Source organism: Pseudomicrostroma glucosiphilum (genome assembly GCF_003144135.1).
Source record: "Pseudomicrostroma glucosiphilum strain MCA 4718 unplaced genomic scaffold BCV69scaffold_2, whole genome shotgun sequence".
Classification (NCBI taxonomy): domain Eukaryota; kingdom Fungi; phylum Basidiomycota; class Exobasidiomycetes; order Microstromatales; family Microstromataceae; genus Microstroma; species Microstroma glucosiphilum.
This window is the reverse complement of record NW_020289914.1, coordinates 997,225-1,023,985: the sequence shown is the minus strand read 5'-3', so window position 1 is coordinate 1,023,985 and position 26,761 is coordinate 997,225. Positions and strand designations below refer to the sequence as shown.

General features: G+C 55.9%; 13 protein-coding genes across 13 annotated transcripts; 7 read left to right on the top strand and 6 right to left on the bottom strand.

Moving 5' to 3' along the window:
- The first annotated feature begins 1,040 nt into the window (after positions 1-1,040).
- Positions 1,041-3,890, top strand: BCV69DRAFT_256039 (hypothetical protein). Its single transcript, XM_025490590.1, has 4 exons — positions 1,041-1,928; positions 2,004-2,614; positions 2,681-3,062; positions 3,381-3,890. Exons 1-4 carry the CDS (start codon positions 1,116-1,118, stop codon positions 3,591-3,593), a joined length of 2,019 nt encoding a protein of 672 aa, XP_025350181.1. The 5' UTR covers positions 1,041-1,115; the 3' UTR covers positions 3,594-3,890.
- A 100-nt stretch (positions 3,891-3,990) lies between these two features.
- Positions 3,991-6,649, bottom strand: BCV69DRAFT_292382 (hypothetical protein; the record flags this gene model as incomplete). The annotated part of the gene is made up of 3 exons (XM_025493795.1): positions 3,991-4,143; positions 4,190-6,315; positions 6,544-6,649. 3 exons carry the CDS (start codon positions 6,647-6,649, stop codon positions 4,114-4,116), a joined length of 2,262 nt encoding a protein of 753 aa, XP_025350180.1. The 3' UTR covers positions 3,991-4,113.
- Positions 6,650-8,241: 1,592 nt separating this feature from the next.
- BCV69DRAFT_239211 (Pkinase-domain-containing protein) lies at positions 8,242-9,397 on the top strand (the record flags this gene model as incomplete). The annotated part of the gene is made up of 3 exons (XM_025489975.1): positions 8,242-8,791; positions 8,843-9,176; positions 9,283-9,397. Coding segments are annotated over 3 exons (999 nt in total), but the record flags the coding sequence as incomplete, so codon positions are not given.
- An 861-nt stretch (positions 9,398-10,258) lies between these two features.
- BCV69DRAFT_256035 (putative multicatalytic endopeptidase complex chain PRE1) lies at positions 10,259-11,039 on the bottom strand (the record flags this gene model as incomplete). Its single annotated transcript, XM_025490589.1, has 3 exons — positions 10,881-11,039; positions 10,736-10,793; positions 10,259-10,634 (listed from the first exon to the last, which is right to left on the bottom strand). The coding sequence occupies exons 1-3, from the start codon at positions 11,029-11,031 to the stop codon at positions 10,259-10,261; spliced, it is 585 nt and encodes a 194-aa protein (XP_025350178.1). The 5' UTR covers positions 11,032-11,039.
- A 229-nt stretch (positions 11,040-11,268) lies between these two features.
- Positions 11,269-13,967, top strand: BCV69DRAFT_280637 (TPR-like protein). Its single transcript, XM_025491680.1, has one exon. The coding sequence runs from the start codon at positions 11,392-11,394 to the stop codon at positions 13,954-13,956; it is 2,565 nt and encodes an 854-aa protein (XP_025350177.1). The 5' UTR covers positions 11,269-11,391; the 3' UTR covers positions 13,957-13,967.
- A 2,499-nt stretch (positions 13,968-16,466) lies between these two features.
- Positions 16,467-17,616, bottom strand: BCV69DRAFT_105342 (hypothetical protein). The gene is made up of 2 exons (XM_025489034.1): positions 17,017-17,616; positions 16,467-16,931 (listed from the first exon to the last, which is right to left on the bottom strand). The coding sequence occupies exons 1-2, from the start codon at positions 17,446-17,448 to the stop codon at positions 16,692-16,694; spliced, it is 672 nt and encodes a 223-aa protein (XP_025350176.1). The 5' UTR covers positions 17,449-17,616; the 3' UTR covers positions 16,467-16,691.
- Positions 17,617-17,833: 217 nt separating this feature from the next.
- Positions 17,834-18,965, top strand: BCV69DRAFT_310512 (signal recognition particle, SRP9/SRP14 subunit; the record flags this gene model as incomplete). The annotated part of the gene is made up of 3 exons (XM_025494796.1): positions 17,834-17,905; positions 18,003-18,071; positions 18,163-18,965. The coding sequence occupies 3 exons, from the start codon at positions 17,834-17,836 to the stop codon at positions 18,469-18,471; spliced, it is 450 nt and encodes a 149-aa protein (XP_025350175.1). The 3' UTR covers positions 18,472-18,965.
- On the bottom strand, positions 18,845-20,265 carry BCV69DRAFT_280634 (3-beta hydroxysteroid dehydrogenase/isomerase; the record flags this gene model as incomplete). Its single annotated transcript, XM_025491679.1, has 2 exons — positions 19,681-20,265; positions 18,845-19,610 (listed from the first exon to the last, which is right to left on the bottom strand). Coding segments are annotated over exons 1-2 (886 nt in total), but the record flags the coding sequence as incomplete, so codon positions are not given.
- Positions 20,266-20,453: 188 nt separating this feature from the next.
- BCV69DRAFT_305660 (hypothetical protein) lies at positions 20,454-21,545 on the top strand (the record flags this gene model as incomplete). The annotated part of the gene is made up of 3 exons (XM_025494673.1): positions 20,454-20,656; positions 20,721-20,791; positions 20,871-21,545. The coding sequence occupies 3 exons, from the start codon at positions 20,454-20,456 to the stop codon at positions 21,440-21,442; spliced, it is 846 nt and encodes a 281-aa protein (XP_025350173.1). The 3' UTR covers positions 21,443-21,545.
- On the bottom strand, positions 21,537-23,626 carry BCV69DRAFT_266573 (putative phosphoribosyl-5-aminoimidazole carboxylase; the record flags this gene model as incomplete). Its single annotated transcript, XM_025490813.1, has 2 exons — positions 23,500-23,626; positions 21,537-23,407 (listed from the first exon to the last, which is right to left on the bottom strand). Exons 1-2 carry the CDS (start codon positions 23,525-23,527, stop codon positions 21,537-21,539), a joined length of 1,899 nt encoding a protein of 632 aa, XP_025350172.1. The 5' UTR covers positions 23,528-23,626.
- Positions 23,627-23,820: 194 nt separating this feature from the next.
- BCV69DRAFT_244600 (putative isopentenyl-diphosphate delta-isomerase) lies at positions 23,821-24,723 on the top strand (the record flags this gene model as incomplete). Its single annotated transcript, XM_025490120.1, has 2 exons — positions 23,821-24,322; positions 24,407-24,723. The coding sequence occupies 2 exons, from the start codon at positions 23,821-23,823 to the stop codon at positions 24,721-24,723; spliced, it is 819 nt and encodes a 272-aa protein (XP_025350171.1).
- Positions 24,724-25,191: 468 nt separating this feature from the next.
- BCV69DRAFT_296973 (hypothetical protein) lies at positions 25,192-25,522 on the bottom strand (the record flags this gene model as incomplete). The annotated part of the gene is made up of 2 exons (XM_025494066.1): positions 25,192-25,276; positions 25,356-25,522. The coding sequence occupies 2 exons, from the start codon at positions 25,520-25,522 to the stop codon at positions 25,192-25,194; spliced, it is 252 nt and encodes an 83-aa protein (XP_025350170.1).
- A 222-nt stretch (positions 25,523-25,744) lies between these two features.
- BCV69DRAFT_280631 (putative ARC18-subunit of the Arp2/3 complex) lies at positions 25,745-26,748 on the top strand. The gene is made up of 4 exons (XM_025491678.1): positions 25,745-25,890; positions 26,147-26,244; positions 26,330-26,519; positions 26,601-26,748. The coding sequence occupies exons 1-4, from the start codon at positions 25,782-25,784 to the stop codon at positions 26,738-26,740; spliced, it is 537 nt and encodes a 178-aa protein (XP_025350169.1). The 5' UTR covers positions 25,745-25,781; the 3' UTR covers positions 26,741-26,748.
- Positions 26,749-26,761: the final 13 nt, after the last annotated feature.

The following is a 26,761-nucleotide window of genomic DNA, read 5'->3' as shown; positions in this document are numbered from 1 at the left end:
GTGGGTGGGGTGCTGATGCTTGTACTTGCGCTGCTTCTTGTGCTCTTCTGGACTTTGTTTCAATTGGCCATTTTCATAGGGCGTTGCCAAGGCCTGGCTGGTGATCAATCTTCGGGGGCGGGGCGGGGCGTGGCGTGGCGAGGGGCTGACTGCCTGGCGCCCTTGTTGCTGCCCTTTTGGCTCGCAGACACTTCTCGGCATTGGCACGGCCCCGCTCCCTCCTCACCGCCTTGGCCTGGGATTTCCCTTTCCCCCCACTTATCTCTCTTCCCTGTTTCGGTCCCTCTTGGCCCCACTGCTCCCATCAAAGTAGACACCGTACCCTGATTCCCAATCCATCACCAACTTCTCCACAATCAATATCAGCATTGGCCGTAGTCACCCCCCAAAGCACTTGATTCCAAGCCTCCTCGCTCCCCTCCCCCTCCACCACTGCTATCGGCTGTACACGCTTGGCTCTTCTGCCGCTTCTAAACCCCGACGACCCTTCTCGGCAAAGACGCACCTCGTAGCCCTCGTTGCCTGACTCGCCTTGAACCACTCTCTGCCCCTCGTCTTGGTTCCTCATACTGGAGCCTTCAGACTAGGCTGAGCTGACGTCGCACACGCTCAGCTAGTAGCCTCGTGCTACCGAGAGTTCTCCGAGGTCACCCTTGCTCTCCAGCCATCGAGGCTCAGCAGCTATGAATCCTCTACCTTTTTTCCCTCCTCCCACGAGGGCATTCTCTCAGCAGGGGCGAAATCCTCATACCAACTCTGCAGAGTCAAGGAACATGCCCTCGTCTTCCTCTACAAGTCGTCGTACAGGCAGTGGTGGGCCACCCTCTTCAGGAGGCCACTTCAGCAATTTGAGGGCAACCCTCTCGCAACACGGACTGCGCGACTCTTCCAATTCACCTGCACCGAACTCCAGAGTGTCGCGACCTGGCAGTGGAGGGGTGAGGACACCTAGCTTTTCAGTCGCGGGTAGTGCTCAAGGCTCTCCTTATGCTTCTACGCTGCATGTGAACACCACTGGCGCCACTGGACAAGTCGGCGATACCATCTCGGAGACCAGCTCGAACAGTAGTGGAGGAGAAAAGACAGGAGACGCCTCGCCAGCCTCTGCACAGGCAATGACACCTGGAGGTGAACGATCCGAGACGCCATCGGGTTCGAGTGCCCCTTCGATGTTCCGCAGGCCTTCTCGTGGTACAACGACCAACCTCTCTGTACCTTCTGGTCGTACAGGCATGAATCTCCCAAAGGGCCTCTTCTTTGATTGGATCAGGGGAGATGAAGTAGCACAGTGTCACGCTTTGGAGACGCAAGCCTACGATCCAGAAGATCAGGCTAGCAAAGAGAGGATGAAGTATCGACAGGCCAATGCCCCCCACCTCTTCCTGGGAGCGTACATCCCCACTCCACCTCCCAAAGTGGCAGGACCATTGAGCGTGGGTCATTACTCTACACCACGCAGAATTATTGGATTCATCAATGGCACTGCTAGCTCGAGTCTGTCGGCGAGGGCACTGGCTGTGCACACAGTCTCGAACGAAGAAGATGGCGCAGAGGCTTGGATGGTCTGTCTAGCGTCGATTGTGGTGGATGAACAATATCGTCGCAAGGGCGTCGGACTGCGCATGCTGGAAGAATACCACATGCGTCTGCGGAGAGCCGAAGAGGGACGAGGAGACCAGAAGCGAGGCCAATTGGAACAGCCAAAGGGCTACGAATGCGTAGGGATCTTGACGCATGAAGAGACGATCAAATTCTTCCTCAAGGCAGGGTTCAAGGTACAGGGTGTCAGCCACGTCAGAGTTGGCAGTGGAGGTTGGGTAGAGATGAGGAGATATCTCAAGGGCAAGCCACCACAGCAAGACAAGCAGGAAGGTCTTCAAACGGACAAAGCGCAGATGATGGAAGCAACCTCATCGGCAGACGGCGACGTTAAGAAGGTGGAAAGTGATCCCACTGAAGCCAAGCAGTCAGAAGAGAAGGCGATTACGAACAACGAGGTGGAGCGTAATGCGGTTGAGGAGTCTTCTTCGGCACCGGCCACTCCTCGCAAGGGCGCCTCAATGAATCTCAAGGATCTCCTCTTTGAATCGCCCAGCGCAGCATCGCCTCCCGAGAAGCCTGCCTCGACGGCCAAGTCAGCGCCGACGTCTCGGAAGCCATCAGGTCCCAGTCTCGGTCCCTTCTCGCAGTCGGATCTCCTCGCAGCACTGACTGCTTCCTCTGCAGGCTACGCACCGGGTACGAACCCCTCTCAACCCTTCTCCTCCATCCTGGGACAGACGCTAGCAGGCAAGACCTTTGTCGAGGATGCCTATGTGGCTCTAGAAGCTCGACTGGTAGACAAGAGAAAGGGAAAGTACGAAGACGACGACAAGGGCAGCGGTGGGAATCTGGCGGAGATTTGGTGTCCGCAGGAAAAATGTGGATGCAAGCTGATCCGAAAAGGAGTAGCAATGTGGGAGCTGGCCGAGTCAGGACCTCTCACAGACTCGCGGCTGTGCGATGACTCGCTCCCGGCAGGAGCCGCAGCGCTACCACCTACACCACAACCACCCCCTGCTCCCGCCAGCCATATCCGAGCACTGCAAGAGCGGGAGCGCCAGCGCGCCAAGAGGTCTACCAAGGGCGGCTCAGACGAAGAGGACAATACGCGCAGCACGCTCCCTGGTGCTCCCCCCAGCGGGGAAGTCACCACGCCCATCAGGCCTTTCTGGTCCCTTCTCAGTCCGATGAGCTTTGAGAATATTGGATTCTCGAAAGATGTTCAGTGGAAAGTACCCCTGCCGCCTATGGCGAGCGGAGGAGGAGGAGGGATGACGCGATCTGCATCTGCGGATGAGGATCTAGTCGCTTCGCCTACTTCTATGGGACATGCTGGTTCCTCGCATGGAAAGGAGGCAGCTGGATCTAATGGATTCTTTGCTGGCGACCACAACCACAGCCACAGTCAGAGCAACCTCAACGCCAAGGGCAGTGGGAACAATGGAAGTTCTGCTTCTGGCACTGCTGGCAGCGGCGACGCAGGAGCAGTCGGAGCAGGTAGCAGCACCTCTGAGCGAGACGTTCCCCGTAAGAAACCTTCACGTCGTCCCACCCTCTTTGGACGCAAGAATACCGAAAAGGACAAGAGCACCTCCTCTTCTTCTTCTGCGGGAATCGCAGGTCTGAAGATTCAACACCCAGCAGATCTGATGGCCGCTGCGCAGACCGCTCAGGCCTCGGCTGCCGATGCGGCTTACTTTGGTGGGCAGAGCGCAAGTCTGACGGCTAGTACGGGCTCGGGGGCGGGCTCGGGGGCGGGGAGAGGACGAACTCCTTCTGGAAGCGATCCCTCCTCCCAGCAGCACCCTCAACAACAACAACAACAGCAGCAGCAGCAGCAGCAGATACTGACCGTCAAGTACCTCCTATGTCCCCAATGCGATACGGGTCCATTGGGGTATACCATTGTGCCCCTGAGCATGCAGGGTGGGAAAATGGGATTGGCCGTTGGTGAAGAGATCAATTCTGGTGGTGGTGGTGGTGGTGGAATGCAGGAATTGCAAATTTTCCTCTTGGCGGCAGAGAGGGTGCGCTATCGCTTTGTCAAGTAAGTGAGCGACGCGAGAGCGGGGAGTGGGGAGCGGGGAGCGGGGAGACAGGGGAGTGAGGGTAGAAGGGAGAAGGGAGCAGCAGCCCTTGTGCAAGGCAAAAAGGAGGAGGAGTAGGAGGAGGAGAGGGGAGGATGAAGGGGTGGCCATGTAAAGTCTACGAGGGCTAAAAAGCAATTTCCAACGACGTACGATGTACGATGATCAACGCTGTATGAGCTATGAGGTATGAGCTATGAGCTATGAGCTATGAGCTATGGGCTATGGGCTATGAAAGACCAAAATCATGAAATTTCCCCTTTCTCTGATCCGTTGCGCTGATCCCCTGCGCAGCGATATTGAGAATCTCTTCACTCCTTGCTGCTACCTCCTCCGCTCTTCCTCTTTATCCCATTCATCCTCCCAAAGCGCTTCACAACCCCTCCCCCTCTCCCCTGCACCTCTCTCTCCCTCTCCTCCCTCCCCGAATGCACCTCCAAATCAGCCCACATCTCCCTCTCCTTCTCCCTCTGTACCGCTCCCCTCACCACTGGGTCTGGGTCTGGGTCTGAGTCTGGAGGTGAAGAATTGCCCGCTCGTCGAACAATGCGTCCTCGTACCAGACGCGTGCCGTCCTCTCGCCAGGTGGAACCCCACGTCTTGCGCACAAGGCCCATACCGGCACTATTCCGGGAGCGAGGCAGGAGGCCACTGGTATTATTGCCTGCTGGACGTCGAGGACCTCGGACAGAAGGCGAGTCGAGGGCAGTTTCGTCAGCGTCTCGGTTCTCATCTGCGGTAGCGACATCGGCAGCTAGTAGCTGGCTACAAGAGACGATTGGTCTACTGAACCCAGTAAATCGATTGGGAAGAAGTCTACTGTCCGAATCTGCTCGACCTAGCGCCCTTCCTGCTAGAGCCGCACTGCCGAAGCGAGCAGAGGGAGTGGTGGGCCACTCGATGCCGACGCCTTCCTCCTCGTCTCTACCGCTCTCACCTGCCCAGATGTTAGCGGTTGCGGACGTGCGTGCTCGGGGGAGAGAGCGCGAGCCTGCTGAGACTTGACCGAGCAGGGAGTCGAATTGGGCAAAGTACCCTCGACGCTTCTCTTCGTCTAGGTCTGTAAGGAGGGGAGCGAGGCCAGAGGGGATTGAAGGGTCGTCGTCGTCGTTGTCGTAATCCTCGATGAGGGGAGGTGGAGAAGGGGAGGCAGAAAACCATGCCTCTGCTGATGTTCGATGTAATGGGCTTGGACTTCTCCTTGGCGAGGGTGGCCGCAGATGGCTTGCTGTCGCGTTTGCACTCGCGACAGGAATAGCGAGAGCTTCTCGAACGTCCATTGTTTGTGCGCCGAGCGTCCCGTCCCCTTCGTCATCTGAATCCATACCTTCGACAAAGCTCTCCAACGCATCCTCATCATCCTTGCTCAGCTGGCCGAAGCTCACAGTACGATCATTGAGAGCGAGCGTCGTAGAGTTGCCAGTGTTTGCGACTTCTGGACTTAGCGCAGTGGATTCTGATGCTTGTGACTCTGCTTGAGGCATCGAGAGTCGAATGAGGACAGGTTCAGTGACGGGAAGTCCAAAGCTGCTTGGAAGGATTGTTCTGCCCCCCATCCTCTCCATTTCGGGCGTCTCCAGATCGACTGTAAGAGGATCGTTCGCTATTGGCGTTGGAGCCCGTGGTTGCGATTTTCCCCCTTCCCCTTGGTCTAGCTGGCCATCAGGGCTCAGTCGCCGTCTCTTCTGGCGCGTGAAGAACTGCGTAGCACTGGGCGCATCATCTTCCGAGTCTGTCGCCGCCAGTGGTGCTCCGCGAGACGTCTGAGTAGTAGGTCCCGTAGCTCGCACTGACGATACCCTTGGCCTAGGTCTTGGTCGGGGAGTCTGAGCGGCAGCACGAGGAGGGCTGACAGCTCGTTGTAAGGGCGCAAGTGATTGCTTTGCCTGAGGCAAAGACTCAGGGCGTAGTGGTGAAGAATGGCGACGTGACATCGACGGGCCCGCCTGACAGCTCTGATCCTCATCCGAGTCTTCGTCTGAGAGCTCCACAGCCAGTCTTGTCTTCTTTGGTCTCGTGGGTACCTCGCGTACAGACGTCGACTCTTGCTGTCGGGGCGCGTCGACGACCTGAATGGCTCTAGATTGTCTCTTCTTCTTGCTTTGTCGAAGCTCGGGTATAGGCTCATTGCACTCCTTCTGCCGCTGTTGTCGATGCTGTCTCGGCTCTTCGTTGGTAGTATCAATGGCATCATCACTGCTGGGGTCGCCTCCAGCAGCTTTGCCAAGCCATAGGCGCCTCTGCCACTGTGTGGAGATGTTGGCCTGAGTCCAAGGAGAACCGACGTCGAAGAGCTCAAAGGGGTCTCTCATCGGAGCTGGGGCTCTGACCTCTGAATCTACTGAAGTCGTTGCGCTTCGTTGTCCGGCGTTCGAAGGAGGGCTGAGGGTAGCTTCTTCCGCGCCATTACCGGTTCTGTCTAGATCATCGATATGGTTATCTTCGTCATCAAAGAGCCTTGATAGGTCTATCTGATGCTCTTGAACGTGCTTGTGCCTTTGAGACAATGCTTCTACACTGCAGGGCAAGGAAGGGAGCTCTGCCCATAGCGAGGGGCTTGAGGCGGGTATATAGGGTAGCGGCTGTGCGCTTGTCGATGCATGCTGAGTCGATGCTACGACCTGAGTCATGTTGATATGCTGATCATCTGTGCTGGTATCTGTCGTAGGGCCTGCTTCTATGTCATCTGGACGAGGCGCGTGGTGGTGGTGGTGGTGGTGGTGGTGGTAGCGTGCGTGTGCTTCTGTGTTGCGTTGCTTTGCGTCTGGCGTTGCTGCTTCCGTCTGGACTGATGAATTGCAACTCCGCTCCCGCCTTTGCCTCGTGGCTTTGACCTTTGGCTGCCGCCGCCGCTTGGCCTCGGATACAATCGTCGTTCATCCTTGCCTGCCTCGCTACCTTCGCCCTCGCTCACCTCTGCCTCGTCCATGGAGGATACTCATCGCTCCGGCGAGAAGCGCAGGCAGGACGAATACGACCGCGGCTATGCCCGTGACGATGACCGCAATCGCCAGCGGCATCACCGGCTCAGCGCAGCCTCCTCGTCCACCTCTTCCTCATCCAGGCATACAGGCGGATTCCGAGGCGAAGGCAGAGACTATGACGACCGTCGCTCTGAGCGAGACAATCGGGATGCGCCAAGGAGAGAGCTGCTGGGTGAGCATGACAAAGTATAGCCAGGGCTTGATGGGCCTTGCATCGCTCACTTTATAGCCGTTTCCATCATGGACGCCCTGCAGACAACGGGCGCAGGACGGAACCTGACCGGGTAATCCTGCCAGACCGTGATCCCAGAGACTCGCGAGAACACGTTCGTTCAAGAGACTCTTGGAAGCCTGATCCACGGTCACGAGAGCCTAGAGGTGATCAGCCGGACCGAAGTGCCAGCTCCTCGTACACAGGTGAAGGCCAGGGGGGACAATCCTCCGGCGCGGCAGCGAGGGATCCACCTCGGGCCGTTGTGCAGATCAAGGGAGTCTCTGACACTTCGACTATGCGAGAGCAGCCAGAACCAAGGCACCGCTCGCCACAGGAGTCTCCGCCTGGCGAGCGCGGATCCAGGCCGCCCAGGCAGCATCAGGTCTTCGCTGCTGCTCGAGCTGCTGCAGACGGCCTCTCGGCAAGCACAAGCTCCAGACTAGAGCGGACAAGTGACAACGGCAGAGACGACAGAGACCGTGAGAAAGACAGAGGTAGGGGAAAGGAATGGCATGAGAGACCCAGAGGATCCGATCGTCACAGCAGTGGTGGTCTCGAACGCCCGCCGGGGCGACTGTCCCGCTCGCCCGAAGACACACGCAGACGATATAGGGAATCCTCGAGAGAGCGTTGGGATCACAGGGATGAGATGGACAGCTACCGCTCAAGCCGATCATCGAGAGACATGTCACCTCGAGATGTACGAAGAGACCGTCCAAGTGGAGACCATCGTACCAATGACTCATGGAGCAGGTCAGACGTGCGGCATCGTTCACGGTCACCTCGACCCCTGCGCGAGCCGACTGCGATGAGCCCTCCAGCCAACGGCAGAGATCGGAGAGACGATGGCCGAGGAAGCAACTACTGGGAGACTCGAGAACGAGAACGAGAGCGAGAGCGAGAACGCTCGGACAGGCCCAATGGACGGGAGGTGCGGCGGTACGACAGAGAACCTGACTCTAGTAGAGACAGCGGGTTCGACAGCTGGAGCAGCGCATCATTGGGTACCAGGAGCAATAACGGTAACGAGCCCGATGGACGCAAGCGGCGCAGTCCTTCCGTTAATCCTGGTCGGCTATCACCGCCGAGAAAGCTGCGAAGGCTTCCAGAAACTGCTCTGAAACGGGACGAGATCGAGACCACGTCTGCCCCAACCACCACCGCAAAAGAGTCTTCGCAAACCGCATCAGAGCCCAGCAAGTCTACTGAGGTTTCAGAGGTGACTCCAAAAACTGAGCTGGCTCCTCCCGTTGAGAACAAAGAGACTACTGGCTCTCAATCGCCGCAAGCTCCCCCACCCACTGCCGCTCCTGAGCCTGTACCCCCTCCCCCCGTCGCTCAAAAGGAGGTCTCAGCCGCCATTCGGCGTCGCAAGGCGATTCGCGCCAAGCTCAAGCCATTGCGCGATCGCGTCTTTGTCGGCTGCAGCGAAGCTAGTGCATACGAGAAGGTAGATGAGAGCAAAGGAGGCCTCCTCGGTATGGGCACATTTGGAGAGGTATCACGGGCGCGGCATATCCTGAGCGGACAAGAAGTGGCTCTGAAGAAGATCAAAATCCAGGCCAATGAATCTCACAATGGCATGCCAATCACAGCAATCCGTGAGATCAAGTTGCTCAAGAGGCTCTCTCACCCAAATGTCTGTCCAGTGGTGGACATGGTCTATGAGCCGCCCTCGGAGGCTTCGACTGGCAGCGGAACAGTCTACATGGTCCTGCCGTACATGGAGCATGACCTGAATGGCCTGATCGAGAGGCTCGACAGTGAAGACAAGCCATTCACCCCCGCCCAGATCAAGTTGTACGCCAAGCAGCTCTTCGAAGGCACACTTTACCTTCATCAGAACAAGATTCTGCATCGCGATATCAAAGCTGCAAATATCCTGATCTCAAATGACGGCTCTCTTCGGATCGCTGATTTTGGTCTTGCTCGGCCGTACCACGACCCAGGAGCAGCTTCGGGCCGTCCTGCTTGGCGGATGACTGAGAAGGGTCATCCTGGTTGGGAAGGCGGAGACGTCAACTACACGGGCATGGTCGTCACTCGATGGTATCGTCCACCTGAGCTCCTCGCTGGCGAGCGCCGCTACGGTCCAGCAGTCGACATGTGGGGTCTCGGTTGTCTCTTGGCGGAAATGATTGTCAGACGACCCATGTTCAAAGGATCTTCAGAGATCAATCAGCTCGAGTTGATCGTCGACCTGTGTGGATCTCCCGGAGAGGACTGCTACCCAGGCTGGACCTCTCTGCCGGGAGTGAAAAACGTCGACAATACTGGCCAGATCAAGGCGGACAAGAATGAGAAGGGCAGACATGACTTTGGGAAGAAGCCTCGATGCGTGAGGGAGAAGTTCATGGGCATGGTGTAAGTATGCGCAAGGGGAGACAGTAAGTGATCTACAGAGTTGCTCACCTCGACCTTCCCTCTCTTGCCCTGTGCCCTCCTGCAGTCGAAGCGAGCTAGCGGACTTAATCGACCGATTGCTAGTCCTGGACCCACGCAAGCGTCTCACGGCCGAAGGCGCCCTCGCGCACAAGTGGTTTGATGTAGAGCCCCTCCCTGCCGATCCTGCTAGCTTGCCCTACTATCCAGATTCCAAGGAAGCGACCAAGGGTCAGAAGGGCGCTGCTCACCGCAAGGTGCAGCAGCATCAACACCACCAACAGCCCAGCCATCGTGCCTCGATGGGAGTGGGTGGAGGACCGCAAGCCTACATGGGCGGCAGCGGCGGTCCCATGGGACACCTGAATCCTGGCATGGTCATGCGACCCAATGGTGCAATTGCCCTGGGCATGGGCATGGGCATGCCCGCTGCAAACGTCATCGGTGGCATGCCATCGGGAATGAGCGGTGGTGCGCCCGCTCATGGTCTTGTTCCGAATTCACACAACAAGGGGTATACCTACCAGGGTGGTCCTTATGCTGGTCCTCCACCCGGTATGGCCGGTGGAGGCGGAATGAGGTCGGCACATCACCCTCAGCAGCAGCAGCAGCAGCAGGCGTACCCACATTCACAACACCAATCGCACCACATTGGAGCAGGAGGCGGAGGGGTAGGAGGATACAGAGGTGGTGGACCACCAGGGTCAGATTGGCAGTATCGCTCCAATGGCCGGCCGGGGGGAGGGAATCCTTACCAACAAAGGAACAGTGGTGCTGATTGGGGAGGAGGGAGGGAGAGATACTGATGTGCAAAGGCATGTCGGGTGGTTCGCTCTAGTGTGCTTGCTCATGTTGGAGAAGAGTCTTGTCCCTACGAATGTACCATACCTGTCTTCCATCCATCAAATCTGATTGCAGAGCGATCTGCCACCTTGCTCATTGCCGCCTTGCTCATTGCCGCCTTGCAAATGCCGCCATTATCACTTCTTGCGCTATGTGGTTATGTGTCGTCTTTATTGCTGTTGTCGCTCTCCCTCAAAGGGCGTCCTTTACAGCTTCACCTCCCTCGTCCCATCCCTATCCACTACCTTTACCTTCCAAGTTCCCAAATCAACAATAAACCTCGTCTTCAACTCATTCACACACCTCCTCAGCAAATCTAGTCCTTCCTCGAGAGTCATATCAGGTCGATGATATCGATCCATTGTGCTCAAGCAGAAGAAGGCTCCATATCCATGAGCAGCATAGGGTACTGTAGCCATTGTTCCTAGATAGTCTAACCAGTAGAGGGCGGGTGCAGAAGTAGGGATGTCGTATCCACCTAGGAGGAGATTGACTTGGTAGGGTTTCCGAGAACGAAGAGAGGTGGCAAGCTCGTCACGGATCCAGGCGGAGGCGGCGCGGGGACGGAGCTGGATGTGATGCCTATGAGGGGAAGAGGGTAGGGAGAAAAGGGTGAGCATGGGGGAGTGGTGGGAGGAAAGAGAGAAGCTTTCCTGGCTGATGACTGTGGGTGGAGGACTGACCTGATTGCATAGAGCTTGAGGTTGGCTTCGATGTACTCGGCGAAATTGATCGTGTCACCTGAGGGGGTCAGTCAGCGAGAGCACAAATGAGTAAGTCAGTCCATCTGCTTGTACTGCGCCCATCTTGCTACTCGCCCCTACTCACCACTCTCTCCATTGACGGCCATTACTAGGTGCTGAGTGAGCTCCCTGATCTTGTCCTCGTCTCCCTTCATCTTGACAATGGACCTGGCGGCATTGCAGTCTGAGGCTATGATGGTGTAACCCTTTCCTGTGATTCCGAATTGACACTCCATCGTGGCAGTGCTAAGTGGGGGAGAGGAGTGATGGTGATGGTGGTGGTGGTGATGGTGAGCGTGGGGTGCGTTGCGTCCGAGGGCGTCGTCAGTCCGATGTTAATTGAGGTGGCCCCCTTCCCGGCGCTCCTCGCCAAGTGCGGGGCCGAAATTCCACTGCAACAGAGGCGCATTTTGGCTCAGAGGCGCCGCCGCCGCCGCCTGCCTGGGCTGCCTGGGACCTTCTCCCGCTGCCAAGGTAGATCCAGTCAGTCTACCCATCCTACCTCATCCTACAACAAGCAACGTCCTCTTCGCCTCCCCCTCTCCTCTACCAAAACCCTTCGTCGTCGGGCAGACGAAGAGGTATCTCACCCCACCATGGCCTCTCGCTCCACCGCCCCGCGGATCAAGAACCGAGCACCAGCGCCCATCCAGATCTCCGCGGAGCAGATTCTCCGTGAAGCCCACGAGCGGCAGGAGCAACCTCTTTCCCAAACCCGTACACGCATAGAAGACTATGAAGAGCTGTCTGAAGTACAAGGGAGGAAGAGAAAGGAATTTGAAGATGTGATTAGGAGGACTCGCTCCAATATCTCGGCATGGATGAAGTATGCTGCTTGGGAGGCTTCGCAGGGCGAGCTGGCCAGGTCTAGATCTGTCTTTGAGAGAGCACTCGATGTAGAGCCATCGAATGTACCGCTCTGGCTACGCTACACCGAGACGGAACTCAAGAACCGCAATGTACAGCATGCAAGAAATCTCTTTGACAGAGCCGTCTCGATCCTGCCTAGAGTGGATACCCTCTGGTACAAGTACGTGCATCTGGAAGAGCTCCTCGGCAATGTCAGTGGGGCGAGGCAGATCTTCGAGCGATGGATGTCATGGGAGCCGGATGAGAAGGCTTGGGCCGCCTACGTCGGGCTAGAAGTCCGGTACAATGAGATGGAGCGAGCAAGCAACGTCTGGGAGCGAGCTGTGACGTGCCATCCAGAGCCTCGGCAGTGGATCAAGTGGGCCAAGTTCGAAGAGGACAGGGCAGCCTATGACCGAGCTCGACAGGTCTTCACCATGGCTCTTGAATTCTTTGGCGAAGATGAAGACCGGATGGAAAAGGCGCAGACGGTGTATACTGCCTTTGCCAAGATGGAAACTCGCGTCAAAGAGTACGATCGCGCTCGTGTCATCTACAAGTATGCCCTGGAGAGGCTTCCTCGTAGCAAGAGTAGCGGAATCTACTCGTCTTATACCCGCTTCGAAAAGCAATTTGGTACCAGGGAAGGAGTAGAAGATACAGTTCTGGGGAAGAGGAGGATACAGTACGAGGAGGAGCTCACGTCGGGGCCTGGCGCTGCTTCCAATTACGATACCTGGTTCGACTATACACGGCTAGAAGAAGATGCCTATCGGACACTGACGACATCGGGCGCCTCGACAGAGTCGAAAGAAGTCCTCACAGCAAGATCACGAGTACGAGACGTATACGAGCGAGCAGTGGCCAATGTCCCTCCTTCTTCGGAAAAGAGGCATTGGAGGCGGTACATCTTCCTCTGGCTCTCCTATGCCCTCTTCGAAGAGATCGACACTAAAGACTACGATCGGGCAAGGGAAGTCTACAAAGCAGCCATTGCCCTCGTCCCGCACAGGAGCTTCACCTTTGCCAAGCTCTGGCTCAACTTTGCCCACTTTGAAGTACGTCGGCTGGATCTCCCCGCAGCCCGCAAAGTGCTGGGAGCGGCAATCGGCATGTGTCCCAAGGAGCGTCTCTTCAAGGGATACATCGACCTCGAGCTCTCCCTCAAGGAATTCGACCGAGCTCGCAAAATCTACGAGCGAGCCCTGGACTGGGATGCCGGCAATGCCCGAATCTGGATCCGATTCGCCGAGCTGGAACGAAACCTCTACGATGAAGAACGCGCGCGTGCCATCTTTGACTTGGGCACACGACAAGCAGGTGTGGATATGCCTGAAGTGCTGTGGAAGGCATACATCGACTTTGAGTTTGAGGAGAGACAGTGGGACAAGGTTGAAGAGCTTTACGAGCGTCTTCTCCAACGCACAGGACATGTCAAGGTTTGGATCAGCTATGCTCTGTCTCAAATCCAGAGTGCAATTGCTGAAGAAGAGCACGAGGATGAAAAGGACGACGAAGACGAGGAGGAGGACCAGGAAGGCGAAGGAGCGGAGAAAGAGTCCGTCCCCCTGACAGAATCACAGCTCCTCTTCCGTCAAGAGCGTAGAGAAAAGGCCAAGGTGCGCACTCGGGAGCTCTTCGAACGAGGTTACAAGGACCTCAAATCCCGTGGACTGAAAGAGGAGCGCGTTGTCCTTCTTGAAGCATGGAAGGCTTTCGAGGCACAACATGGCGCTACAGCTGCCGAGATCGACTCTGCTCAAGATGCAAATGCAAATGCAAATGCGAATGCGAATCTCAAAGCAGTCGAGGCTCGTATGCCTCGTGTAGTCAAGAAGCGTAGAGCAGTCCAAGGAGTAAATGCCGAAGAGGGTGGGGCCATGGAAGAGTATTACGATATGATTTTCCCAGACGATGATGAAGGAAAGTCGAAGCAGAGCTTCAAATTGTTGGCAATGGCTCATGCTTGGAGAGCGGCACAGCAACAGCAGCAGCAGCAGCAAGCACAGGTGCAAATTCCGGGAGAGCAAGAGTCAGAGGGGGAAGAGGGCGAGAAAGAGGAAATGTCGGTGGCGGAAGCAGCGGAGGCTCATCAGGAGGAAGCTCAAGATGTCGAAGTGGGCCCTGCAGCTCTCGACGCGGACGCGGATGCGGACGCAGATGTGGATGTGGATGCGAATGCGGACGGTGCAGCGAACGGTAGCAGTGATGACGACGACGACGATGGCAACCACCTTCACCCTGGACTGGGGACAGCAGAGGAAAGGGAGCGCAATGCCGAGGCGATGGATGTTGGAGATGAAGACATGTAAATGTAGAGGGGGCACAAGAGGTAGCGCTTTCTTCGAGAGCGAGAGAGCACACACCCACACCCACACACAAAATAAATTTAGCATTGAAAAGTACGGACGTGCACCTCTTCCCGGTCTGCACATGGCCTGCCTGTCTCCAAGTCCGCAAATGAGTACTGTAAGCAAAAAGTGGAAAAGTCATGGCGATGGTGATGGCGATGTATCGTATTGCGATGCGTTGCGATGCGCTGCGCTGCGCTTGCAGCGATTCGGAGTCGTGAACAGGGGAAACAATTGAGAATGTACAGAGAGGTAGAGTTGGGCAGTCAGGAATTACACAGCACAGCGGAAGAGAGAGAGAGAGAGAGATCGTGTTGTGTCGTGTTGTGTGGAATCGTGTCGACGGCGACAGCCAGCTAGCCTACGCGCGTGTCTAGAAGGCAAAGTTGGCGAGGTACTTTGAGCGTTGCGTCCATCCAAGTAGAAGTGGAAATTGAGAACGAGGGTCCATATCGAAGTCCAAGTCAAAGTGTTCGAGCGAAATTGAGGCATTGAGGCAGAGTCGGGGTTGCGGCGAGGCAGAAAGGAAGAGAAGGAGGAGAAGATGGTCAAAGGTGAAAAGTAAAGATAAAAGAGGAGTGGGTCAGCGCTCTGCTCTACGCTGGCTGGAGCCTCAAACTCCAGCCAGGAAGGTAAAATCGTCAGTTCGCCTATGCTCTGCTGCTGTCCGAACTGCTGATGCTGATGCTGCTGCTGCTGCTGCTGGTGGTGCCACTACTGCCGAGAAGAAGAAACCACGGGAAGAGAGACGTGCAGACTGTCGAAGCTGGTGGGTGGCCTCAGACCTTTTCCTCACTGCTTTGATGAGCCAAGTGGCCCTGCCCGTGATCCAGGCAGTTCCCTATGCTCCTTATGGACCGTCGACGAGTTCACCGAAGCCAAAGAGGTGAAAAGAAAGCTCTTTGCTCCCTCACTCTGCAACACCTACGCCCACCCTCGCTCCTCGCGCAGCGCCCTTGCCTGTCCACTCGTCCTATCAAGGGAGAGCGAAAGGGCAAGGAGAGAAGACCGAGCACCTCGATCTGCGATGGAGACACCATTCTGAGAGATCCAAAGCGGCCAGCGTGTCCAGGATCGAAAGTAAGAGATCATCTCCGAGTATACCATCCAAAGTCGCAAAGGCTTCGGGGCTTGCAACTGCCCGACCGCTCCCTCGGTCCCTTGAAATGGACCTCGGGGATAACGCGCAGGACGTATAACCGAGGTCTGGTACTGAGTACCAACGCCAGGTAGTGTCGTCGTCTTCCTCGTCGTCGGCAACTAGATAAAAAAAGGGGGAAAAAGCAAACAAAGTGAAAGCTTCCTCGGTCGTGTCTTCGGTCCGTTCCTTCATTCCTTCAGTCGTTCGGTCGTTTTCGCGCCACCGCAGAGTCCGGGCCTCGATGCGGATGCTTGGTCACTTGTAGATCGCTCGTAAAAGAAATGAGGGGGTAAAGGGGAAAGAGCCAGCTCTTATGGCTGTCGTTGCAAGGGAAAGATCCTCAATGCGATGGTAGATAAGGTATGAGAGAGGTCGAGTGCGGTCGCGATGATGTCGATGTGAGAGAAGAGGTACTCGTACTCGTCACTCGTGTTCAAAAGCGGCTTGCTTCTTTCTGATCGGTGGTCACGCTCGCGAGCAAGGTGAATCCGCCGTAGGGTCATGATCGTCGCCTCATAGGTGGAGAAGTGGGGCGGTAACTTGAGAAAGGCCTGCTGTCTTTGAGTGTTGTCAGGCTCAGAGGTGAGGTGAGGGCGGGTCTCCCTCTTCATCTTGTCGATCCATGTGATGGTGAGAAGTGAGTAGAGTGATGACCCTGTCCTAGCAGCTCACTAGTGATCCGTCCTTGATATCCTTAGTTGTGCTCTTCCTTGAGAATCAGCCGAGAGTATCAGACTCAAACGGCAACTCTGCTCAGACGATCTGCACGCCCATCTGTGAAGGTAAGCCTACCCGCTTAAGGAGTAGCCCCCACGAGCGCCGATGTGCTGATGCCAGAGGGCGTAGTCGCAGCGCAGCCTACTTTCCTTCCTCCGTTTCGCCAGAGACGAGCCGAAATCAGTACTCCTCCAGTATCCTCCGCTTCCTGAAAGCCTACAAAGGTGAACAATCGCAGCTCCCTTAGTCCATTGGGAGAAATGAAAGCCTATCGATCCAATCCAGAAAGTCCTCTTGTCTATCGTTTCCCTATCTTGTACACATATCAGTCTAGCTTGCCTTGGCCGTTCAAGGGGCTCAAACGTTGTCTTCTGTCTTCTTCCGATCATTGTCAGTTCACCAACCTCAAGAGGCGTCAAACTGATCAATGCAGAATGTCAGGTAGCTTCACCAGTAACCGGCTTCACCACTTATTCAGCTCTTCTCTGTCTCTTCTTCTCCTCTTCTTGTCTTCGCGCTATCGAAACTCAAGGCTGTTCAGGCCTCACGCTTGTACACACGCGAAAGGAACCTGACTTGGCCCCTCGCTCCCTAGTCGCGCTCCGTGAGACTTACGGTCACAGAGGCAAAGAGGGGCTCGAGACCTCAACCTGGTAATCCTGGCCCGCTTTGGTGGCCGGAGTCCATCCCTCTTTCCCCCTTCCCGCTGGCCGGAGCTCGACAAGTAGAGCTCAACACCGTAGCGAGATGACAATCTTCAACGCCACACGAGGTAGAGCTGACGAGGCGCTGAGGTGAAGGTGAACTCTCCCGCCCCTTGGCTGATGACCCGTCGACGTTACGATATAGTCATCACTGGCGCAACCAGGCAGTCGAGCGCGGTCCTCCCTCGTGTGTACCTTCTTCTAGCGAGCAGCAGCAGCAGCAGCAGCAGAGACGACCAAACAGAGAGTACAGAGGCCGCCACACTCACCGAGCCATGAAGAATGAGAGCTCCGAATGAAGTCAGGTTGAGCAAGCTCGAGATGCCGTGGAGCTGACCGAATGTCTTCGACAATTGCTTCATCTTGGGCGAGGCCTGTGGGAGTGCAACGAAAAGAGGGAGAATTAATCTCACTTGAATACGGCACCTGTAACCATTGGCATGACAAGATACCACATACCTTGTCCTTGTCCTTGTAAGCGTCGATGCCCTCCTCCCTCTCCAGCTCATGCCTCTCGAACATGACATTCGTGGCCTTGGGGCCAAGGTAGAGCCAATTGATGGCATTGGCCACCATACTGATCCCCAGAGCAGCCAAGGGAAAGGTGGGCACAGCGCTGAGCGATCCCTGTGCCAGGGCTAGGTTGCCAATGAGAGCGGCGGGTGTGACTGTGCCCATTGCGAAGTAGATGGGGAAGATCTTGGACTGCATCAGACCAAACGTCTTCCTGGGCACCTGTTGGAAGGTGACCGGTCCACCAATGAAGCCATGGAAAAAGTGGCTGCCGAAGAGAGTGGAGAACAAGATGAGGTGGATGCTTGCCGAATTGGGGGTGAGGAGGACTTTCCACATGCTGAGGCCCACGTTGGCCGGGTTCGACTGAGTTGCCATCGTTGTGGAGGCGAGAGTGAAGGGGTAAGGCAGGAGCTTGTTCGTTGCTTGACGCAGGAAGTACGTCAGAGATTCTAGGAGATGAGTAGTAGCTCGTTGACCGGTTTGATATGGGGTCAAGAGCGATGCTGGTATGGATGCAATGGGATGACAAGATGGATGGATTGGTGATCCGAAGTGGCTGAGGCCACCTTGTGCCATGCGGGGGTAAATGTGAATTCAATCTCCGCTCCGCTTCCGATCCGCGCGGGCCCTTTGCCTTTGGCCCTGCCATGTCCTTGCAAGCGTAGGGTAGACCAGGTCGTGTGGTAGAAGAAGTGACCGTCTACCGACCTCGAGATCGTCGCTGCCTCCCTTGCCCGTGGTCACATATCGTACTGCAGCCATGGTCTACCTCAAGCATTGGTCCGAGTTCCACACACAGGCTCTAGAATTGTACAGCAAGAACCCAAATAGGGTGAGTTTGCACATCCCACAAGAGAGAGATGCGAATTCCGCATCAAGGTAGACTTTGCAGATGTTGACCCTGCTACAACCCTCATCATATTTGACAGACGCGCTACCTAGTCAAGACACATCCATCGAGACAATGGCTCGTTCTCAAAGTGACTGATGACTATACAGTAAGTCTCAGACTCTCCTCGCCCGGCCGGTACGAACTTTCTCTGACTCCTGAACTGACTGACTCTTACCTCCTTTCCCTCATCTCTACAGACCCTCAAGTACCGCTCCCGAAGCACCGTCATTCTCAATCGGTTTGACTCCTTCTCCCGTGAAATCCAAACCCTCATGTCCGGTTCGCGCTTCTCGAGCTCGACTTCTTCAACAATAGCAAACACAGCCACAGCAGCAGCGGGAGCAGCGGTAGAAGAAGCCACTTCCCTGGCTCAGTCGGCCGTCGCGGCAGTGGAAGGAGCGACGGAGAGTGTGGTGGGGACACAACCGACGCAAACAGGAGGAGGAGGAGGTGGCGGTGGAGGACAGAGCAAAAACAAAAAGAAGAAGAAGGGTGGGAAGAAGTAGATGGATGGGGGAAAGGAAGGGAAGAGGCGGGAAGAGGTCATGTGACCAAGATGGTCGAACGGGAACGATCAAGATAGGGCACACCTACGAACAAACAGAAGACGATGGTCATAGACGTAACATTGCGCATGACAAGAGTCACCGAAAGCGGTGCAAAGCTCCTACAATCCTGATCCCGTCCGTGATATCGCACTGTCCACCTCGAGCTCACCTGATGCTCAGCACCAAAGCACAGTCTAAGCGGCTTGCGACGCTTTGAAGGCCTTTCCTTCGGGAGTTGTGAGCCACCACTGCGAGAATTAAAAGCCCAAAAAAAGTCAGCATGATGGTCTGCGTCAGAAGGAATGCTGTCGACGCCTTTGCGGCAACTCACCTGGGCACTCCTCTTTACCCCCTCCTGCAGCCCTACCTTTGGCTCATATCCCAGCACTCTCCTCGCCTTTTCAATGTTGTAGTACCTCGTCGTGGTAGCAAAAATGGTCTTGAGCACCGTCAGCGCAACCTCCTTGCCGGTGAGTCTCGAGTACAACTCTGCATAGGTAGCCAGAGAGAGTGCCATCTCCTTTGGGATGGTCCACGGCTTCGCATCGCTAGCGGCATATGCTGGGGAGGCTTCCTTCCAGAGCGCCCTGGCAAATGACCAAAAGGGCACTGGCTGGCCGTTGGTGATGAAGAAGGCTTCTCCTGCCACTGGGATGAACTCGGTTGCCAGCGGTACCTCGGGGATCGGCGAGCCAGGGGAAGCAATGTCCGGGTGCACAAGGTAAAAGAATTGGTCGTACTTGTTGCGTACCACTGGTCGCACGTTGAGGTTCTCTTCTAATGTCTCCTTCGACAGGGTCGTAGGAAGGTCACGAGCATAGTCCTTTGCGCCTGACACGTCCTGCCTCTCCTCACTGGTCGGGACACCTCGTTCGGGCCGCTCCTCTTCGCCCAGGGCTCGAGGTAGATGAACGGCGCCCAGGAGCCTCACATCGTAGCCCTTGCTTTCGAGCTTGTCGGAAGCTAGTAGGTGGGCATGAGTGATGTTGTCCACGTATGTCCAGTCGAAGAGGTTCTCTCCGTTACCCAGCTGGTACTTGTGCTTGCCAGAGGTAAGCGTGTTCATCAATCCAGGAACAGCCTGTCGGTCATTCGGGCTAATCGAAGAGAGACAGCCAACAGTCAGTCGTCGAATCGGTATTTCTTCGCAACTTCACCATGACTTACCCAAAGATACCTGATGGACGGATAGAAACTGTCCTGAGGCCCTCGGCGGGCACACCGGTCTCCTCGTCGTCAGGGGTATTCGCCTCCAACACCAGCTTCTCGCCTTTAGCCTTTGTGTCACTGTATGGGTCGATCACCCGGTCCGGGTAGGGCAGTCTCTCATCTCCGTACCTGAGCGGTTGGCCATTGAAGACTACGCTAGCACTCGAGGTGAACACGAGCTTGCGGACATTGTTCTTCTTGCAAGCCTCTACCACATTCTCAGTTCCCCCAACATTGACCTTTTCCATCAACTCCTTCGACACGCCTGGCAGGGGAGAAGCAGTGTGGAATACGACTCTTGGGTGGACCTCTGAAAACACCTTGTTGAGGTCATCGACGTTGGTGATGTCTCCGGTGTGATACGTGGCCTTCTCCAGTAGCATGTGGGAAGGTGCTGAGCGGAGGTCGAGGATGTGCACATTGGACTCTCCACGTGAGAGGAGGGCGGAGGCGATGTTGTGGCCGAGGAAGCCAGTGCCTCCAATGACGAGGAAGGTCTCTCCGGTGGGAGAAGCGTCTGACATGCTGAGCAGAGTGTAGGAGTGGTAGAGAAGTGGTGAGGCGGAGATCTGGTATTCGCCTTGGAGGGGGAAGGATGGAAGGTGCTGCAGGAGATCCCCGCTTGGCCAAGGCGCGGAGCGTCGGGGGGCCCAAGCGGAAAGAGGAACACAAGCAAGGTGACTGACAGTCTAGGCGACTCAGCCAACCAACAGCACCGCTTCGAGGTAGCCATGACAGATGAGAGGGCGCTACTGCAAAGGCGGTATGAGCAGTCTTCGACTTTCCTTCGAGGCTCAACCTCGGGAGAGCCATCTACGAGCAAGCGGCCCTATGTGACGCTCACCTTTGCGCAAACGGTCGATGGGTACATCTCCGGGCGGAAGGGGCGGCAACTTCGCCTTAGCGGCGATGAGAGCATGGCCATGACTCACTAGTGAGTGAGGGACGAGGCAGTGATGAGCAATAGCTCATCTGGCCTCTGACATATTCTATCACAGTCTCAGAACCCTTCACGATGCCATTCTCGTAGGAGTGGGGACGTTGCTGAATGATGATCCCCGGCTCAGTGGTAAGTCGATCGGCAAGAACAATCGACGAGTCCGGCCCTTCCTGATCAGCTCACAATTCCTCCTACTCCTGCTTCACAGCTCGCCTCCTGCCCCAAATCCCCCCTCCAGACTCACAGCCTCGCCCAGTCATCCTCGACACTCAATTGCGCTCCCCTCCCACCTGTCGGCTTCTGAAAAACTACCAAAGCGGACAAGGTCGTCAGCCCCTCTTCCTCTGCCGAACCGGTCTCAAAGGTTCCGAGCAGGGGAAGAGTCTCGAAGCGGCAGGGGCGACCATTGTAGAAGTGACAGGGATGGACTGGCCCTCGATCTTGTCTATTCTGCATTCACTTGGGGTGAAGAGATTGATGGTCGAGGGAGGAGCACAGGTGATCGAGTCTCTCTTCATGGCTCGCTCTACCTCCTCTGCCTCCGGTATAGGTCGCGCAGGTGATCTCATCGATCAACTCATCGTGACCGTCTCCCCCAACTTTGCTGGGTCGGACTCGACGGGGTACAAGTCCCCCAAATGGAGCGATCCTGTTCCTGACAAGACGAAGAAGCAGGCGAGTGCAGAGGAGGAGGAGCAGACTGGAGCTGCGTTCCAGGTCAGGAAGAAGGACTGGTTCGGCGACGACGCAGTGTGGATCTGGACTCGGGCGAAAACTTGAGTGCAATCTCAGACAACTGTAGGGAGCGGCAAAGTCTGGTATTGGTCTAGAGGTGCAAAATCGACGCCGGTAGCGTCCTCAAAATCTATCGTCTCTACTTCTTCACCACATAGTCCCATCCGACCTCACTTAGCTTCTCCACCTTGCCCATGACCTCTGCCTCCATCTCATCCATGTATTGCTGCATCACGCCCAAGTACCGCGGATCAGCAGCTCCCAGAATACGGATGGCCAAGAGCGCTGCGTTCGTCGAGTTGTTGATCGCAACGCTTGCGACGGGGACACCCCGGGGCATCTGCACAATAGAATGCAGCGAGTCTACCCCATCCAGCACAGATCCCTTGACGGGGACACCAATGACGGGCAGAGGTGTCTGAGCTGCCACCATGCCAGGCAGGTGAGCAGCGCCTCCAGCACCAGCAATGATGGCTCTCAGACCTCGCGAAGGAGCTGACCGACTGTACTCCCTCATGCGATCGGGAGTGCGGTGCGCAGAGACAATCGTGAGCTCAAATGGGACGTTGAACTTCTTGAGGATCTGTGCAGCGGGTAGCATGACGGGCAGGTCTGAGTCTGAGCCCATGATGATACCAACGAGGGGGTGAGGGTGCTTGAAGTCTAGCGCAGACTGAGGAGTGGGCTTGAGTGGTGACAACGAGGAAGTGGAGGCTGAGCCATACTCTTGTCTCCTGTTCTCCTCACTCTGGCAGGCACCCTTCAGCGTCAGCTCAGCAGGGAGCTGAGATCCGCTACGTGCCGCTTCTGTGGCAGTCTCGAGTGCGTGGAGAATGGGCTCCATCCGTTGGTGCAGCTCAGCGTCACTCTGAGCAACGACTGTGATGTGGCCGATTTTCCTGCCCTTTCTGCACCCCACCTTGCCATAGAGATGCACAGTCGCTCCCGGCACAGCGAGACTTGCTACAGCAGGAGCCATCGTCTTGACGATCGCATCCTTGTCTGTGTCTAGATCAGAAAGTCCCAGAATGTTGACCATTGCTGTTGAAGGAACCTTGAGCGCAGTGCTGCCCAGAGGCAGACCGAGGATGGCCCGCAGATGGTTCTCATACTGACTTGTCTCGGCCGCCTCGATGGTGTAATGGCCAGAGTTATGAGGCCTTGGAGCAATCTCGTTGATCAACAATTGGCCATCGGCCATCAGGAAGAGCTCTACTCCGAACACTCCAGCACCTCCAAATGTTGCTACAGCCCTTTCGGCAATCTCTCTTGCCTGCTGGGGTATCCTCGGGTCGCTTGTCCGGATTGGCGCAGTGACAGTATGGCAGATATTGTCCCTGTGAATGGTTTCCACAGCAGGATAGGCCCTCACTTCACCGGTCGAGCTGCGCACCACCATGACTGCAACCTCCTTGACGAAGGGCGCCCACTTCTCGGCGTAGAGGCCCCGGCTGCCATTCCCCAGAGCCTTCACGCCTTCCTCGGCGTTACCAGCTTCCTTGACAACGAAGTTTCCCTTGCCATCGTACGCCTGTGTCCTCGACTTGAGCATTAAGGGAAATCCAAACTGTTTTCCTGCAGCTGCTACACCTTCAATCTGAGCCGAAGCAGATGTACCTTGCAGACTCTCCCCGCCTACAGCAACAAAGTCTGCTACAGGCAGTCCTTGAGCCACGAGATGCTTCTTTTGCGCATACTTGTCCTGAATCAGAGCAATAGTGGAGGGCAGAGGATGGACCTCCTTGACGATACCTTCGTCCAGCACAGTCTGTAGCTGCGAGGCATTGACATGCTCGATTTCGATGGTGAGAACGTCTACCTTCTTTGCCAATTCCTTGATCTTCTCTCCATCAGTAAAAGCTCCGTCTACGTGCTCCGAAGTGGTACCATCTGCAGCGGGAACAAAGGAGATTTGCTTTGCTGGAGCGGATGGTCCAACATCGAGGAGACGTACCTGGACATTGAGGCGGGAGGCGGCTTCGACGAACATGCGACCGAGCTGACCGGCGCCTGATAGGAAGGGTGGAGGATGGGTTGCAGAGCAGCGATTAGCATCAATGAATACGGCAGGCTTCGCGAAAGCCGCGCCTCGCGCTGCTCACCCAGTACGCCTACAACTCGAGACTCCATGGTTTTTTGGAATTAACGAGGCTGCTAAGAAGAGGAGGTGACTTGCAACGCTAGCTGGCTGAGGTGGTTGAGGAAGTCGGGGTGCCCAGAAAGGAAGAAGTGGACTCACTGCAGCGGGCCATGCGAGTCAAAATCAGTGGCCCTGCGCGAATTTGTCTCTCCGCACAAAGTCAAACAAGCGGAAGGCTCAACTCAACAAGGCGGGAGCACGAGGAACCTCGATCGCCTCTGCTTCTACACCTCACTCTACTCCTCCTACTACAAACACCATGTCCACGACTACTACAACGACGATGACTGCTGAGCAGCCAAGTGCTCCAGCAACTACCACTGCCACCACATCGGCAGACACGCTCGCCCTAGCAGGTCACGACGAGGAGCAGATCCGACTCATGGAAGAGCGCTGCATCGTCCTCGACCACGACGACCATGCCATCCGCGATGGTTCCAAGAAGGAATGCCACCTCATGACCAACATCAACACAGGTCTCCTCCATCGCGCATTTTCCGTCTTCTTGTTCGATCCCACCTCCGGCAAGCTCCTCCTTCAGCGTAGAGCCGTGGAGAAGATTACTTTCCCCAACATGTGGACCAACACTTGTTGCTCTCACCCGCTAGCCATCAAGGGAGAATTGGAGGAGCAGGACGAAATTGGGGTCAGAAGAGCAGCGCAGAGGAAGCTGGACCATGAATTGGGTATCCCGCCTGAACAGGTCCCCATCGATGAATTTCAGTACCTCACCCGGATCCACTACCTCGCCGAGTGTGGGGACGGCGTTTGGGGTGAACACGAGAGTGAGTGCGGGCAATGAAGACAGGCCACGGCTGAGGGGCACTTTCGCTAATCTATGAGCGTGTTCAATTATTTCGGTTCTACAGTCGACTACATTCTCTTCATTACCGCTCCCGTGACCCTCAACCCTAACCCCAACGAGATCTGTGACTACAAATGGGTCTCGCCAGACGAGTTGCGCGTCCTGATGAACGACCTCGACCCAGCCTCCTTCACACCCTGGTTCAAGCTCATCGTCAACAAGTTTCTCTTCCCCTGGTGGGATGTGCTGACTTCACGACGCACCACAAAGCCTGCTAGCAAGACGGCAGCAGCCGCCAAGGAGGAGAGCGAGGCAGAGGGAGTGCTGGATGCCAAGCAGTTGAAGGACTTGCGAGACGATACGATCCATAGAATGCTTTAGAGCCGTGAGCTGGCTAGACAGCGCCGATGGGCCTCGTACCTCTCATAGCATGCCACAGACAGGCCTCTCATTATACCCAATGTCGATACATTTCTGTCTCATATCGCGCTGTTGTCCAAGGGCAATCTTCTCAATGTCATCATCTATCTCTCGCCGCCCTGTTTGTTCGCTGCGAATTGCCAATGGAAGGCTCACTTTGTCCGCGGCTCGGCTTCTCGAGCTGGCATCGCCTTCGGTGGTCGAATGAGCCTCTGCAGTGCATTGTCTCCGCTGACATGCTGAGGAGGATGTAAGGCAAGATGTGGTCTCGCTGGAGAAGTGGAAGGACCTGATGCTGGGCAAAGAGTCCGTAGAGCTGTTGAAGACGTATGCGCGTCTCGAGCGCTGTTGTGTCCCCTTTCTTTGTTTGCAGAAGAATACATTCCCGGCACTCAAGTAGGGAAAGGATTTGCGACTTGCTCTGGAACTCTACTGTCGAACGGTCACATCGTCCTGAAACTCTTGCGCGTTCCTGTTGGGTACATCGAGCTCCTGAGCATTGGCAGCCATGAACCTGCGGCATAAAAAAGCGATGTTGATACTCAGTCAGCTTTTCGGCCTCTTCAGACTCGGGCTTCGTCTAATCTACTCACAGACTGGCCTGGTTCGCAGCCAATACCCTAGTCTTCTGCGAGTGCTCAGCTGCCAGCTCTACATGCCCATGCAGATCGATTACATTCTGCGACAGAGCCGAGAGACGACCGGCTAGCTGGGCATAGTGTCTATCCTTGATGGCAGAAGGGTTTTGAGAGGTCGACATGTTGGAAGGGTTGTGTGAGATGAGAGAATCGGTGAGGGGGAGATGTATCGTGGGATCAACAGGAACGCGTCTCAAGATTCGCTCGCCTCGCCTCCAGTGCACTGCAGCCGAGGAGTCTCAGTCCGCCGCCGCCGTCGCCCCGGTCCGATTGCGTGGGAGGGTGTGGAGACAGCGAGCGGTGCGCCTGCCACCTTCCTACCACGATCACCATCATCCCCAAACGGCATCACTTCTACCTCTCAGTCCACAGCTACTAGCCATGCCAGCCTACCATTCTGCGTACAATGAGGACCAGGACGCTCGACTGGTCGCCTCGATGTCTTTGCTGCCTTTCAGGTCGAGGATCCGTGGGCCAGCGCCTCAGCCAGGTTAGTATGCGGGGATGGATGGACCTGAAAGAATGAGATCGGGACAGTCATTGGTGGGCAAGCCGAAGCATTGCATACACAAGAAATCCGAACTCTCCTGAGGTACTGGTAGGGTGCAACTCCCCTACCTCTATATCGAAGCTGCTGTAGCTGGGCGTAACAAGAGCTGGACACAAAGACTGCCGGGATAGCCATCTACCCTTGAGGCAAAGGTACTGACCGATTCGTATGATCCCCTACTCTATGTGCTTTACAGTCGATCCCTCCGTCTTCGATATCATTGACGAGTCCATTGACCTGTTCCGGGCCAATTCGCTCTTCCGCAACTTTGAGATTAAGGGTCCAGCAGACCGAGTGAGTTGGTAGGAGCGCATGTCACACGAGTGTGGGCCCAAGCATGTCTCACTGACTGATCCTTCCTACTGGATCTTCCTTGCAGACCCTTATATACCTGATTCTCTTCATCTCGGACTGTCTGCAGAAGATTGCCTCGTCGAAGGTGGGCATGACGCAAATTGAAGCCAACAAGCAACTCGCAACACTAGCAGTAGACAACTTTGCCCTGCCAGGCGATGCTGGATTCCCATTGAATGCCCTCTATCAAGCACCTAGGGATAGGTCTGAGGCTGGTGAGTCAACATTGTATGCGAACCGGGATGTTGGATTGATTCTGACCATTGGACTTCGTGCGGGTCTCGTTGTGTGAACAGATCAACTTCGGCAATATCTCACTCACGCAAGGCAGGAGCTGGTCATCAGGCTGATCGAGAAGGTGTACATCGACGGCAAGCCAAGCAAGTGGTGGCTAGCATTCACAAAGAGGAGGTTCATGGGCAAGAGTCTGTCGTAGGAAGAGGGTCATCTAGGATGA